The sequence below is a fragment of the Dermacentor silvarum genome, chromosome 6, assembly GCF_013339745.2.
Source record: "Dermacentor silvarum isolate Dsil-2018 chromosome 6, BIME_Dsil_1.4, whole genome shotgun sequence".
Lineage (NCBI taxonomy): Eukaryota > Metazoa > Arthropoda > Arachnida > Ixodida > Ixodidae > Dermacentor > Dermacentor silvarum.
Window position 1 is genome coordinate 1,310,586 of NC_051159.1, and position 16,691 is coordinate 1,327,276.

Genomic DNA, 16,691 nt, shown 5'->3' on the forward strand with positions numbered 1-16,691 from the left:
TGACCTTTGTGGAAATATGCCACTGTCACCTGGAATACCGTTGGTTTTATTATTTTTAAAATAATTTAATGTGCTCACTCTGGTCATTTGCTTTACAATAGCCTTTTATGATGCCAGATTCACTGTAACCACAAACATTTGGTGTATACCACTCAATGAGTGTTTTAAATACCGTGAAATATTCATTCATTTCAGGTTCACAACGTAATAGAGCCGTCGCCTCTTAAATTGGCGGTGTGTTGGCTCAGCTTCGACGGTGCTAATTTTTTGTAGGTATGTGATACAACATAAGCTTTGTTGTACATTTTACTTGCAGCAAAATTCATTGTATTTTAATGTTGTCATAGTTTGTGGGTCTGACCTCACATCAATTCTTTCAACTTTGACTTTGTGAACTACCACTCTTTTTTTTCGATTTCTGCATATGTATTGCTTACTTTTCTGACAAGCACAATCGCCGAAGCCTTTCGATATTTGTGAGGACAGCGCAGATATAAACATTACACAATTTTAGCCCTGTATTGAAGGCGTTGCATACAAGGCATTTTAAGCAAAACTGCAGCTACATTCAAGGACAGCAGATCCCATTGACCAGTTTTATTGCAGGTATCAATACTACGTGTGATATAGTTTACTTTGTATAACATTATTATACAAATGCCCTGTGGCATACAAGTATGCTAATACTGATACCGAAGAGCAGTGGTGCAATAAGTTTTCCTACTTGCTGTTTATAATTTTCTTTTGTGTATTATCTTTGCAATATGCTTCATTTAAATTATAAATGTGACTTCCTTCTGTATTTGTGTGAAATTTTCTGGCTTGTATAGGTGCAATAAACATTGAATAAAGAATGGAACAATTACTGTTGTCATAAAAATGTGTATCCATAGTACAAGTACACCAGCAACACCAGGAATCCACAAGTGCAAATGAATGCTGATATTTTTCCCTCGCCGCTATGTATTCAGTTTTCATGCCGTTTCACACTAGCACAGGAAGAAGGGTCCCCCCGGCAGTGTTTGATTCTAGGACATAAATATGCTGTGGAGCTATACTCGCCTTCAAAAACAGCTGAATAAACTCTAGATAATGCACAAATTCCGTCCATTTTCTTCATTATATAACGAAAATTGATCCGCGAGGCGCTTCTCAACAGTGTCGTCGCACCACACAATCTTGGAAAATAGTGCACGTATATCTGAATAAACGGCGACCACTTCGGCGTTTAGAATGCAGGCTAATGCTAATTATTTCTCTCGAAATAAAACACGCACACCAGAGCCTTTTTATTAAGCGAAAATGTGACAAAAAAGTGTCCCTCAAAACATCTCGTTTTTTTCCTAGGTGCAAGACAGCGTGACAAAAATTATTTCTCTCAAAATAAAACACGCACACCAGCCTTTTATTAAGCGAAAATGCGACAAAAAATGTGGCCCTCAACACATCTCGTTTCTTTCTAGGTGCAAGACAGCGGAGCGAAAAATTAGCAAGATAATACGCACCACAGCTTAAGGTGCACAACGGCTGATTTGACGAAATTTGAGTACGCGGGAAAAATAGACCACACTCGGGCGTCTGGACGGGTTTCGAGCCGCGAGCTCTGGCCACTCCACTAACCGCGGTGGTAAGCGCAAGTGACGCCTTAAAAAAAATGTCACAGTTTCGCCCTAAGGGCGAAGCAATGAATGCGATAGCAACACAGCAATCTCATACGAAGTAAGGTGAGCGGCTTTGGTAGCAACAACACGCAGAACTGTTGTCGACGCGTTTTGCCCGCGTTAGCTCTAAATGCGTGCGGCGTTGGTGACTGTTGCTGGAGCCTCTCATATAAATAGGCACTTGGTGCCGCAGCTAAACGTCGCGTCCCTTCCTTCCCCCTCCCCCACGGCCTCTCGCGCGTCTGAAGAAGGCGCGTTTGCTCTACATATATGGTGATTGTAAAGGAGAAACGAGACGCCTAATTCTGCAGCCCTTAAGCGAGCACGGCGCAGAACGCGCGTTTGTTCTCCGCCGTGCGTTCACTCCCCGTGAAAGACGCGCCCCTCGCGCCCTTTCACTCGCACATACAGCGTTCGGCGCGCGGCGACGATTTCATCTCCAAATGACGTCATACGGAACCTCACGGCGACGGCGACGGCGACGGCGACGGCGACGGCGACGGCGACGCCGACGGCGACGGCGACGCCGACGGCAGAAATCTGCTTTTGAGTGTCCATATAATTGCTATCGCAATAAAAATTTTCCGTCTTCATGAGTCAGGCGCCCCAGTCTTGCTCCATGTTTCAAGGCATCGCATTTAATGCGAAGAACGACGCGCGCAGTAGCAGAAAACCACCACCCGCATACGGGCCTCCAAGCCTGTGACGGCAGGCGCCACTAAAAGTTACCACGTACCAAACAATCACGAGTGCTCCGGCAACCTTGTGGGCCTATTCCTACCCAAAAGGCACCGCGCACGGGGTCTCTGAGAGAGGGAGGGGCGGCTTCAGAAGAGGTTGGCTTGCCGAGGCTAGCGAAATCACGTGATGCTCCCTCCTAGTATTTTTATTGCGATAGCAATTATATGGACACTCCAAAGCAGATTTCTGCCATCGGCGTCGCCGTCGTCGTCGCTGTCGCCGTCTCCGTTGCCGTGAGGTTCCGTATGACGTCAGTGGAGATGAAATCGTCGCCGCGCGCCGAACGCTGTATGTGCGAGTAAAAGGGCGCGAGGGACGCGCGCTTTCACGGGGAGTGAACGCACGGCGAAGAAAAAACGCGCGTTCTGCGTCGTGCTCCCTTAGGGGCTGCAGAAGTAGGCGTGACTTTCCTCCTTTACAATCACGATATATGTAGAACAAAAGCACCTTCTTCCGACGCGCGAAAGGTCGTGGCAGGGAGGGGAAGGGAGGCGACGTTTAGCTGCGGCATCAAGTGCCTATTTATATCAGAGGCTCCGGCAACAGTCACCAACGCCGTACGCATTTTGTGCGAACGCGGGCAAAACGCCGACGGCGTCGACAACAGTTCTGCGTGTTGTCGGTGCTGCTGCATGTCCAAGGTTATACACCTGATAAAGCTACTATCATTACTCCGTATAGCTCTCTACAAATTTGCTATCGCAATTGATGCTTCGCCTGTCAGGTGAAACTGCGACAACTTTTTTTTATCTCCATGGTATTAGAGAAGGTGCAGCGAACCCTTCCGGATAACGCGCAACGCGCGGAGTTGCTGCTGCCGACGCCGTGCGCGTTTCCCCAGCGTAGAGCACTGCACGGGCCGATTCTTGCGGCCCGGGCCCGGCCCGGGCCCGTTTTTACATTGGGCGGCCCGCCCGAGCCCGATAAAAACTTTTATGGCGAGATCCGGGCCCGGCCCGGGCCCGGAAATAATCTACGTTACACGCCCAGCCCGGCCCGCCACCCCTTTACTTAACTTAAGCCCGAGTCCGGCCCGAGCCCGACTCGAAACCGGCCCGAACCCGGCCCGAGACCGAAAAATACATGTTTTTCCGAGTTGAGAAGCCCGAGAATAACTCGCAGAAAGCCCGAGCCCGGCCCGGGCCCGCGTCAAAAAACCCGAGCCGGCCCGGGCCCGAGTCAAAAAGCAAACGCCGTGCCCGAGCCCGGCCTGAGCCTGTGAAAAAACTCCTCTACCCGGCCCGGGCTTTCGGGTAAGCCCAAGCCCGTGCAGTGCTCTACCCCAGCGTTCGCGCCATACGTGCGCGGTGTCGGTGACTGCAGCCGATGCCTCTGGCGGCTCCTCGACAGGTTTCGACCAGGGAGCTGGAGACTCGTAGAGTAGCATCGGAAGTCGCAGCTCTTGGCACCTCGCAAGGTTTCAATATAAGTTCGCGTTGTATATCTGTGCTTACTTGTGTACGCAATCGCATCACGTGCAACACATGCACATGTAAGATTAGTAACATTCGGTGTAACTAACACAGCTTCGCTGTTCGACCATCTTCAGGGTGTGGAAGGGAGGTATAATTCTTCATTTCCTTGCGTGTTTGTTCAAAGTATAGAGTGCGCTTCATTTCATATTTTGCGTGACCTAGCGCACGGCAATCATTGGCGAAAGGTGCGAGTGCAGACTTTTTGTTATCGTGCAAGTTCACGCTGTGACATCCGACACGCTGTGTCTCGCTGCTTCACTATATTGCTTCACTATGTTTTGTCGCTTACTGCACTCCTTATGAAGCGTTACCGCATAGTGTTGCACATTGATATTTCATTTCGGCACAGTGTGGCTAAGGTGCAACAACTGCAATGTGGTCTTTTTTGAGGGCACCAAACTAGTCACTCATTCAGTTGCATAGTTTCACAAATGAAAATGGCCATCATCATTGCACCACGCCGGTGATTGGTTTCCTCTAGTCTTCGTTCCAAGTGGGTCATTGCAAGAATAAGTTTCATGTGGGATACGTTCTGGGTGCTGCGAGATTGCAGAGCCAATTATTCAGGTTGTATGTAATTTGTTTCATCGCAGCTTGCAAGTGCACTCACCTTTTTACAGTTATGATTCACCTGTTGATTAGGATCGCACTACAATTGCTGTCGGGAAACGAATGCTTCTAGTCAGTGACTCATAAACTGAGAATGGACCGGAACCTGTCAAACTCATACTTTCTTGCAAGGTCACACAAATGTAACTGCATGTTTTATGTGCCGTGGTGAAACAGAATAGTGTGATGCTGATGTTGCAATGTTCTCACATGCTTTGCTACGTGTAGCGTGTTGTACAGGGTCGACCACATCTAAGATGAATACCTCATTTGTATTCAAGCCGGTAAAACTACAGCGTTTATTCTACTTCACGAGTGAAATGTTCGGTATATGATGTGTAATCATGGTGTCGATAAACACAATAATGGTTTTTCGAATTATGTACTGAACATCAGCTTCTATGATGTCTTGAATACTAATAAGATGTTCACCTTAGATGTGGACAACCCTGTACAAGGTTCATGATGTACAGTCTGTTTCACACTTAGGGGAAACCTCGGTGCGCATTACATCGCGATGCGGCGAGCGCTGGAGTCAGGTGCCGGCAGCAACTCGCGCAGGTGCAGACGGTCGAGGCGCGTTATGTTGAACCACGTCGACTGCTACGGCGGCACGCGCTAGCCGCATGGTCGGTAAGCGTGCTACTGTCATTTTTTGTGCTATTACGTTAATTTACGTCGACCCATTTGGACATAATGGGACGAGTGTAATGTTGTCACAACACTCAGCATTAGATTTTTTTGTGTGTATGAATCCACATTAATTACGCTTCACTTGCTTGCCTCGTCTGCATATTCATGCTTGCACGGAAGTTTTGATAAACCTAGGACAAGAGGTTGCTAGCAAGCATATTGCCTCGTTCCTACCAATGTACAACAGGCGTCCGAATGCACAGGATGCGGCGGTTGCGATCATTCTGGTGTGTTTTATGAAAATTGTGCAAACCTTTTCCTGATGGTGACCATGAGCACAGTGTGTCATTCATATATACTGCTTCCATCAAGTCTGTCATGATTATGATGGGTCAAGGGACGTTTCCATTTCATATTTCAATGTGATATTTAAAGAAAAGGCTGCACTTTCACGTTGCTACCATGTTTGATGTTGCCCTTTTCATGTTGCACTTGGAAAGAAGTACTTTGTGCTAATTCCTCCTTACTGTAACCACAAAGCATGGCAAAACAAACACATGTTCGGTGTATTGACCTCAGCAGAAAGTAACAGCTGCTGGATCTACATGTACAGCACGAGAAGAAAGGGAACCGAGTAATTTCCCCTATGTTGTGATTGGTGTCGTTGTTTGTTAGCTTCTTACTACATGTACAGCAAGTGGCATATCATAGGATGCTCACAACACATACAAGCTGTTGTAGCATCGTATTTCTAATGTTTCACGAGGAAAGAAGCATTTTTTGATGTGCTACAGAACAATTCTATAGCTTGGGAGCAGCAGCAAATGTAGTTCTTCACAGATAAAGTGCTGAGCACGAGGTCGCGGGATCGAATCCCGGCCACGGCGGCCGCATTTCGATGGGGGCGAAATGCGAAACACCCGTGTACTTAGATTTAGGTGCACGTTAAAGAACCCCAGGTGGTCCAAATTTCCGGAGTCCCCCACTACGGCGTGCCTCATAATCTTCACAGATAAAGGGGCATGACGCATTGCCTTAAGACTGCTTCACGAGTACTACTGTTAATAAGTGGCAGCCTTGGAGATTCTTGCACAGTGAAGAGGGCACAATTGTTACCTAGTCCACGGCTGTGGCATTCTATTTAAAGGATTCTTTGTATAAGTTTACTTCTTTTGTGTTTAAATTATCATAATCTGTCGGATGTTTCAGTTTGGAACATTGGCCATCCGTATGGAGGTGCACTCGATGTGTATACAAATTCTTTAATGTATTTTCCACTGTACAAACACAGCCCTGTGATAGCCTAGGGGCACTGCAATTTGTATAAATAATTTATGTGTTATGAAAACTCACCATTCCTGTGTATTCAGAAAAGGTTCACAACGGCGCGGCGCTGCTGCCTTCCTCATGAGGAACACGTCGTGCGGTGCCAGCACCTGGCTGTGTCCTCTGGCTCCTCAGCTAGTGGCACTTCCCCACCATAATCGTCCAATGTCCAGTCGCCCGCGTCTAAGGCAATGTTATGGAGAGCAACTCATGCATAAATGATTCGCGCTGCTTGATTGTGGTTGTATAGCAGTGTCCAAAAGTTCTACGAGCAGCGGAACTTCCTCTTCAACACCCCGATACACCTCTCCGCAACATTGCGCATGGATGTGTGCTCCCGGTTGTACTGGCCTTCGGAGGTGGTGCCAGCATGACTGCCAAGGTACTAGAACAAGCAGCCATGGCTCGAGGGGATATCCTGAGTCTCTTGCTACAGAAAAATGACAGCTGAGTGCTCTGCCCTAGTTAGGGGTACACATTAGCGAATACTTACAAAGCAGATACTCGCCAGGCTGCAGCTGTGCGGCTAGGCGCGCACGCAGTGGATTATGCTGCCACACCCAAGAGTCGTGGCACAAACAAGGGAACCGCGGGTCCACAACAAGGATGCGAAGTTCCGCGTTGCACACCTGCAATGAGGATCGACACAAAATAGCACTACAGATGTGCTCGAAATCCCTTTTTTGCCATTCATATGCAGAAAACAATACATACATGCATGCTGGTACAAGCAGCTACAGTGTTTCAGTCATAGGCGTGCACACGGGGGCAGGGGGGGGGGGGGCAATGCATCCCCCCCGCCCCTATGTGCGCCCGCCTATGGTTTGCACTAGGTGATCGCTAAATGAAAACTTGGGGCACGATATTGCGCAAGAACACCCATGCACTCCAAATCCAGCCCATGCAGTGGTTGTAAGTACTTCCGTGTTCAAAATGCTTTCATCGTATCTTCCTTAGAGTGTATCAATTTCTGCTACGACTGCTGCCCATTTCCCTTAATACCTCCAAAATGCACAACTCCATTGCGTATGCACGCCAGAACGAAAACACAATTTTGGAACGGCAAACGACTCATGCACAGAAACACACGACACTCATCATTACCGCTGACACGTCAGACTTCAACACGCTCGCACACAGTAAGAGCCCGCATGCCCTCTTTTAATCGTTACATTACTGGTTATGCCAGCTTGGGCAATAAACTGAACGATTGCTACTATGGGCGAGTAAAAATGGCGACTACAGTTGGAAGTAAAGCATTCTAACGGTACTTACGACCTTGACGTTTAGGGCGTAATAACCCTTTCTCGACATGAAGCTCGCCGTGTCGGCCGGGCTGAGTCTAGTGCCTCTGGCTTGATAATGGCGACAAACGTGCCGCCGACGCACGCTAGCAGGCCTGGAATGGCACCGCGTCGCGCAAACACCGCCTTTGCCTCATCCTCGGCAGCCGGTGTCAAGGAAAAGTCCACCAACTTTCTCCCGGCAGAGACAGAAATGAGGGCCTCCGTCACCTCGTGAATGCTGTTGCTCACGGCCGACTGTGCCATGCCTATGTGGTCCTCGTGACCAACGCTCCTCTTGAAGCTTCCGGTGCCGAAGAATCGCTGCGCGCACAACACCTTTATTTCTGTGGAAAGGCCACTGGCTCGCTGGCATCCAGTGGTAGGGTCAAGCTTGTCGCACAAGCTACGCACTGTTCGTTTGAACAAACGAAAATGCTGCCGGAACTCTTCTTCAGTCAACTCTTCAAATGAATCATCTACCTCGGGTCGTCGCCTCGGCGCGACTGCAGCAGCCGCACAGGCGACACGAAAAGGCATGGCTGAGAAAGCAAACGCCATTTGGTAATGCCGAATTGGATTGAACAGGATACAAAAGAGGCTAACTGTCCCAAGTGCTTACGTTTTAATCCAATCCAAGCCGTCTGGTAGCCATTCTAATCCATTCTATCGGACCGGTCGGACTCGGCATCCGTTCCGTTGCGTTCGTCCGATAGCAGACGACACGGAATGATTGACAGCAGCAAGACGTCACGGCTCACGTAACACTTAACGTCATGGTGTTCGTCACGGCTCACATTGACCAATAGTGTGCGGCTCGGTGGAATTGACCGCCTCCGTTCTATTTTGTAACGCGTACAAGATCGCGCCCCGGACGACACAGCCCTCGTAAGTACTGTACAGCATGATGGTTCCAGCGGTAAAGCGAGCAACCCGAAACGTCCGATGGCTCCTTCACCGGGCAGCGCATGATGATCCGGGATAGAGTGCAAGTCGCTGTATGGGCACATGTGGGATAGCAAGCTAAGCGTTGTTCTCTGGATGCTGCCACCGCTGCCAAAATATTGCTTTCAACATCCCCACAACATCACACAGGTGGGCTTGGTGGTCGTGCCGCTAGACAGGCGCCTAACCAGCTTCCTCCCGTCATGCAGGTGCTCGTCAGTACGATCATCTTCACGCTCCTTCCTGGTGTATACCCTTCTTCAACGCGCGCTCTTGCCGCATGCGTATGGTCGCCCTGCGACAGCGCTGTGCAGAGCTGCGCTTCGATGGGTAGGCCGGATTTGCCTGCTGCTTATGTTTCAACTTGGCTGACAACGGTGCCCGCATTCAAGCTGCCGCCCGGTGGCAGTGACGGGTGCACTTTGCGTGCATCCGTCCTAACAGTTTCTGGTGTTTGGGAGTGGAAGACAACACCCCTATCGGAGCCTGTGGTCCTCATTTCATCTTGGAAGAAGCCTTCGACAGTGACACTCCTGGAAACGCCGGCTTTAAAGCCGCCGCAGCCTTCTACATCCCTCTGTGAGCTTGGTGGCTGTGCCGCTAGACAGGCGCCTAACCAGCTTCCTCCCGTCATGCAGGTTAGGCGATCATGACACAGCCTGTTTGCTAAAAAATCTCGTAATTACTTTCTGGTCCAGCTGTCAAGTCCGCAGTGTTTGTAATTTTTGTTGGTTACTGCATCTCGGTTGTACGTTCTCTTGCTGCTCGCTAGGGATATCGAGACTAATCCTGTTTCGGACACGGCTGCCATTCTAGCAGAATTAAAAAAGCTATCTGCAGGACAGTCGACATTGCTGGGCGATATGCAAGACTTAAAAACACAACTGAAAGAAACAACAAACGTCCATTCAGACATGAGCAAGAGACTGGCCACTGTGGAAACCAGCTGTCAGCATATAGAACCCATGCGACAGCAGCTGCAAAGCGTACAAGCTGACACCGTTCAAACTGTTAGTCGTGTCTGTACTCTTGCAAACCGAAGGCATGGAGGATGGCAAAAACCGCTATAGACGAAGTAATTTGATATTTTTTTGCATATCTGACACTTCTTCCAACAAATCCTTCACGCGCTCTGGGGAAATAATCATCCGCCACTGCTCCTAAGCGTTACTTTTAAACCTGATGAAACAGAGCGTGCGCATCGCCTTGGATGCCAAATTCCCGGCCGAAATCGTCCCATTATCGGTAAGTTCAGTAATTTTAAAACAAAAGACGCAACTTTGGCAAAAGGACGGAAGTTGAAGGGTACAGCGTACAGCATTAGCGAAGATTTTTCCAAGCAAACTCTGACCGCGCGCAAGCATCTTATCACATTCGCGAAATACAAATCTGTGCCGTTTTCACTTCGGTATACAACATTACATATCGGACCCAAGCGATTCTTCTTTGATGATTGATCACAACAAGTTAAAGAATTATGGCTACCACGTAACAACCAACACACAGTTAATGGTTCTACACCGTTTCATATACTGCCCTTTTCTTTATCAGTTATTTTTTCTAACATACGCAGTTTTCCTCCCAAACGTAATATCATATCAACCTTCTGTCATCATCTGAAAGAAATCTCGTACTTACCGAAACGTGGCTTTTTGACGACGTTTCCGACGCAGAGAGGCTTGCTGACTTTCCTAATTTTGTTGTGTTCCGCAAAGATAGGCAGGGGTCTGGGGGGGTTCTTATTGCTGTGAAGAAAGAGCTATGGATGGATGGCAACACCTTTATCAAAATCCAGAGAAGTTTAACGACCCGGGCTCAGGTCTTCCATGAGGGGACTTCGAGGCCTTGCCTCGTCGCCGCCTCCCGGGCCCGCTGGACTGCCCACTCTTGCGTCTTGAGGCTGGCTCTGCGCAGAGCGGCGGCCCACTTCGACGCAAGAGCCTCCGGAGCTACTGCCATTTTCGCTGCTATAACAGGACACTCCCACATGTGCGAGCTGTTCTGCTCCATAATTAAAGTATCATCTGAACTCGAAATTGTATGGCTAAAGTTCAACGTTAACCCACAGCTGCTACTTCTCGATGTTTGCTATCTCCCCCTAACAGTACTGCAGATTTTCCTTTCAAACTTAATATCCTAAGTCATTTAACTAAAAAGTACTGTAATGCACGTATCTTGCTCTTCGGAAACTTCAATTATACAAACATAGACTGGTCTTCTGCGCAATTACGTCCCAACCAAGCAAGTGCTAAAGATTTCCTTCACGTTGGCCTTAAACGCAATTGGTAACTGAACCAACATGCGTAACACAGGTTGCTGAGAACATTTTAGATTTTGTACTAACCACTCAGCCCGAAAGCCTGTCAACCATTAACTATCTCTGCGAAATTAGTGATCATAAAGGAATTCACGCCACCTTCACCTTTACTCCCAGTTTACGCCGTTCTAACAAAAAAGTAATCCACCTTTACGACAAAGGCAACTACGCTGCAATAAATTAAGAACTACACAACTTTTATGAAATATTCTAATGAAGTTTTCATTTGCAATCTGTGGAAAACAACTGGTGTCTCTTTCAGAATAAACTTAACACCCTAGCTGACGAGTTCATTCCAACTATTACCGTTCAGGCTAACCGACATCAGCGATGGCTTAATAATACCCCTGTTACACGGGCACTTTAACGCCCATTAAGGAAAACGGCAGTTGACCTTAACGCTCGCGCTGCCGTGTAACTCCGCCTGTTAGGCGGAGTTACACGGCAGCGCGAGTGCCGTTGGAAACCCAACGGCGATCGACACCAACGGAGCTCACCGGTCTCCGTTCCGTCGTAAAATAGGCAAGTTGGCAGCCCCCAGCCGCAACGTTACAGTGGCCACTGTAGCAAGGTGTCCCGCTGCAAACGAGCGCGCCGGCGCAAAAACGCTTTGCCTGGACAGCGTTGCAAACAACTCTTGCCAATACTTAAAAGAAACACAAACACTGTACAGCATGTGGCACTTCAAAGAAATTTCATTCGAACCGAAGAAACAGAAGAAAGTCGCCCTGAAGCTACTCAAGGATATGCACCTCAACTCCTTGAGGCAGCTTGTCAACACAGCAGATGCAGAATTCTTGGAAGTGTTCTTCACATGCAAAACGCATAAGCCTGATCACCCTCTTAGGGTAATTGTATCCGAGAAGACATCTTGGCAGTGCCATCTGGGGAAGTTTCCACAAACTCATCTCAAAAAGCTGCCGTTAAAGGACCCATTCCTGGTAAGAAGTTCAGATGAAGTTATTTTGGCAATCAAAGAAACTCAAGAGACTGATCAAACTGCATTTTCAATAGATGTCGAGGACTTGTATTATTCAGTGCCGCATGATGGTCTTATGTCAACTGTGCGTGAAAGAATGGAGGATTTTGGGGAAGTGAAATTTCCGAATTCTGTGGGCCTTAGCAGCAACAACTTTTTAGCGCTCTTAGAATTTTATCTTAATGCGACGGTCATCGAATTTGAAAGCCATTTTTTTCATACAGCGAACCGGAATCTGTATAGGTTCAGCCATAGCTCCCATTTTATGTGACATATTTTTATCATGTCTTGACAATGCTATCGCCGATAAGTTAGTAGACACGCCTGTAACACAAGTGTTGAGGTACGTTGACGATTACCTAGTTGTTATGAAGAACAGCGATTGCGCCCTTTCACAGCACCAAGTTAATAACATACTAGACATTTTCATGAAATCTTCGCGAGGACTCAAGTTCACGCACGAGTTGCCGATCAATAACAGAATTCAATTCCTTGACATTAACCTATGCTTTTCATCAAGTAAGCATATATGCTGGTCCTATCAGCCTAGATCCAAGAAAACGTTGTTGCCATATGACAGCGCACAGACAAAACTGATTAAGAGGGGCATAGCCACCACGTGTATTAACGCAGCATTAAATAAGTCGTGCGAGCACGAATGTGAGCGTAGCCTGATGAATCAGCTGGCAAGGTTAAGAGATGCAGGCTTTCCCCAACATGTCGTCACATCTGTGTGTGAGACAATCCTGCAGAGAGCAAAAGCAGAACCAGGCAAAAAAGAAAACAATCAAGACAGGAGACCAGTGCACGTTGTTCCGTACGTGCACAAGCTATCACACAATCTTAAGAAAGTTTCAAATAGGCATAATGTCAACTTGCTTTTCAACGCCCCTTGCAAGCTGTCTTCGATTTGTGCACGCATGAAACCAAGATACAGGCCCCCCGCTTGCACTGTCAATCACAAAACCCGATTTTTGTCTGATTGCACAAGTAATGTAGGGTATCAGATTCCCTTGAATTGTGGAAAAGTTTACATAGGTCAAACTGGACAATGTTTCAATGATCGAGCTCGACAACACTGCAACAACGTAAAGAACGGATATGGTAGCCATTTAGCTGACCATTGTAAGAAACATGCATGCATTCCGATGTTTAATAAAACGAAATTTATAGGAAAAGGAATATCTAAGAAGGAAAGAGAAATTTTAGAGGCCTTTTGGATCAGCATCGAAGGTGACAATTGTGTAAGTTCGCCTTCTCTTCTACTATCGGAGAAAGAAATAAACTTCCTGAAAGAAAGATTGGCATTGTGATTAGCGAGTGTTTGATGTGCGCATGTATTTTGAGTATGTATAAAAAGGCTGGTTTTCTTGTAATAAACATTCAGTTGGCAGTCAGCGCTTGTCCTGTGGTCTTCGTTCCTTTCTCGCCCTTGTTAATTACGCGCTGTTACTTCATCCCTTCGCTCAAAATGAACCAACTAGCCCTCATCAAGTTGTTACTAATGCAGATTTCTCATACAATGGGCTCCTTCCTTACATAACCGGCCTGTGCAGACCCAGCGTACGTTTGCATCAACCTCATTGCAGTCACTACGTGTCAGTCGCGATCTTTAGGCTACTACCTGAGAAGACGAATAGTTCCACCCGAGATCAACGCCCTATTTGGTTTTGTGGAACCTTCATGGGGACATGCCAAAAGGGTATGCAAGGTTTTGAAATCTGAAAAATGGCGCCAGATTCGACTTTACAAGGACTGGCTGAAAGTTCTTGTTGAAGAAGGAAAGGACCCCTGCCAAAAGGACCAAACGCTGCGAGCCTACAGGAGACTAACAGGACAGACTACGGAATTCATTTGGCAACGCACCAGGCTCTTTTTAACGAAGCCGCCAGCAAACACCACTAGCACAAATGAGGTAACTACGCTTGGGGGCGCAAAAATTCCAGACCATGTCGAGAAAATTCTGAAAAAAGGACCGAAGTACAGTTTTCAGCCACGGTTGAACGCACCGCAGCTTCTTGCCATGGGTAGGAGCACTGGAGACAGAGCGGACGACCAAGACCGCGAGCGAGTCATCGGCGAGGCAGTGGACTGTGTTCTCAAGCATGCTCCCAGGAAGAATTCAGGAACAGCGCCCTTGAAGAAAGTTGTCACCTGCCTAAAGAAAGATGCACTTCAAGTAATACAGGCAGACAAAGAAGGTGGTTTTGTCGTTCTGCCCGAAACGTTAATGAAAGATAAATCTAGGTACGCTGTTGTGAAGAATTTTAAAGAAATTTCATTCGAACCGAAGAAACAGAAGAAAGTCGCCCTGAAGCTACTCAAGGATATGCACCTGAACTCCTTGAGGCAGCTTGTCAACACAGCAGATGCAGAATTCTTGGAAGTGTTCTTCACATGCAAAACGCATAAGCCTGATCACCCTCTTAGGGTAATTGTATCCGAGAAGACATCTTGGCAGTGCCATCTGGGGAAGTTTCTACAAACTCATCTCAAAAAGCTGCCGTTAAAGGACCCATTCCTGGTAAGAAGTTCAGATGAAGTTGTTTTGGCAATCAAAGAAACTCAAGAGACTGATCAAACTGCATTTTCAATAGATGTCGAGGACTTGTATTATTCAGTGCCGCATGGTGGTCTTATGTCAGCTGTGCGTGAAAGAATGGAGGATTTTGGGGAAGTTAAATTTTAGAATTCTGTGGGCCTTAGCAGCAACAACTTTTTAGCGCTTTTAGAATTTTATCTTAATTCGACGGTCATCGAATTTGAAAGCCATTTTTTTCATACAGCGAACCGGAATCTGTATAGGTTCAGCCATAGCTCCCATTTTATGTGACATATTTTTATCATCTCTTGACAATGCTATCGCCGATAAGTTAGTAGACACGCCTGTAACACAAGTGTTGAGGTACGTTGACGATTACCTAGTTGTTATGAAGAACAGCGATTGCGCCCTTTCACAGCACCAAGTTAATAACATACTAGACATTTTCATGAAATCTTCGCGAGGACTCAAGTTCACGCACGAGTTGCCGATCAATAACAGAATTCAATTCCTTGACATTAACCTATACTTTTCATCAAGTAAGCATATATGCTGGTCCTATCAGCCTAGATCCAAGAAAACGTTGTTGCCATATGACAGCGCACAGACAAAACTGATTAAGAGGGGCATAGCCACCACGTGTATTAACGCAGCATTAAATAAGTCGTGCGAGCACGAATGTGAGCGTAGCCTGATGAATCAGCTGGCAAGGTTAAGAGATGCAGGCTTTCCCCAACATGTCGTCCCATCTGTGTGTGAGACAATCCTGCAGAGAGCAAAAGCAGAACCAGGCAAAAAAGAAAACAATCAAGACAGGAGACCAGTGCACGTTGTTCCGTACGTGCACAAGCTATCACACAATCTTAAGAAAGTTTCAAATAGGCATAATGTCAACTTGCTTTTCAACGCCCCTTGCAAGCTGTCTTCGATTTGTGCACGCATGAAACCAAGATACAGGCCCCCCGCTTGCACTGTCAATCACAAAACCCGATTTTTGTCTGATTGCACAAGTAATGTAGTGTATCAGATTCCCTTGAATTGTGGAAAAGTTTACATAGGTCAAACTGGACAATGTTTCAATGATCGAGCTCGACAACACTGCAACAACGTAAAGAACGGATATGGTAGCCATTTAGCTGACCATTGTAAGAAACATGCATGCATTCCGATGTTTAATAAAACGAAATTTATAGGAAAAGGAATATCTAAGAAGGAAAGAGAAATTTTAGAGGCCTTTTGGATCAGCATCGAAGGTGACAATTGTGTAAGTTCGCCTTCTCTTCTACTATCGGAGAAAGAAATAAACTTCCTGAAAGAAAGATTGGCATTGTGATTAGCGAGTGTTTGATGTGCGCATGTATTTTGAGTATGTATAAAAAGGCTGGTTTTCTTGTAATAAACATTCAATTGGCAGTCAGCGCTTGTCCTGTGGTCTTCGTTTCTTTCTCGTCCTTGTTAATTACGCTCTGTTACTTCATACCTTCGCTCAACGTCTTTTTTGATCCGCTAAAATGAAACCTAACCCCGGCGCCTGGGAAAGATACTATGAGTCAGAGCATGCCTACTTGGACGCTATCCGCAGAACTAAACACTTGTTTTATCATAACGACCTTCATCGCATGATAGCTAATGACCTCGAAAAATTTTAGCACGTCAATAGTCCCCAGACAACTCGCGCTATCACGATTCCGAATGAAATGGGTGAACTGCGCTAACGTTTTTAGCACATCATTTTCGTCTGTTTTCACCGTAGAATCCCCCCCCCCCCCCCCCCCCCCCGATACGCCTCTTCAAAACATTTCTGCTCCTGCCACGTCAGAAATGCCTGCCATCGTTTTTTCATTAAACGGTATCTGCAGCGGAATAGAAAACCTCAAGATGTAATCATCTGCTGGCCATGACAAAATTACTTCAAAACTGCTAAAAAACACGAAAATCATGTGTGCTTCTTACTCTTGCTGTTTACACAGTCATTAACCACAGGTAACCGATCGATTTATTAGAAAGTGGGCAAGGTCGTTCCGGTCTACAAATCAGGTAATAGAGACTCACCATTAAACTACCACCCAATTTCGTAACAAGCGTCTCTTGTAAAATGATGCAACATGTCATTTTCTCTCACTTAATGGATTTTATCGACTCAAACGATTTCTTTCATTCATCACAGCACGGTTTCCGTA

At 46.8% G+C, this 16,691-nt stretch overlaps 1 protein-coding gene and 1 long non-coding RNA gene across 2 annotated transcripts in view; one reads left to right on the plus strand and one right to left on the minus strand.

Moving 5' to 3' along the window:
* Positions 1-16,691, minus strand: part of LOC125946168 (uncharacterized) — a 118,869-nt gene that overhangs the window by 20,141 nt on the left and 82,037 nt on the right. The gene's annotated exons all lie outside the window — the stretch shown is intronic.
* On the plus strand, positions 12,284-16,005 carry LOC125946165 (uncharacterized). Its single transcript, XM_049668663.1, has 2 exons — positions 12,284-13,291; positions 15,853-16,005. Exon 1 carries the CDS (start codon positions 12,338-12,340, stop codon positions 13,280-13,282), a length of 945 nt encoding a protein of 314 aa, XP_049524620.1. The 5' UTR covers positions 12,284-12,337; the 3' UTR covers positions 13,283-13,291; positions 15,853-16,005.

Excerpts from the sequence above, each read along its gene's own strand:
- LOC125946165 (XM_049668663.1), top strand. The coding sequence starts at position 12,338 with ATGAAGAACAGCGATTGCGCCCTTTCACAGCACCAAGTTAATAACATA.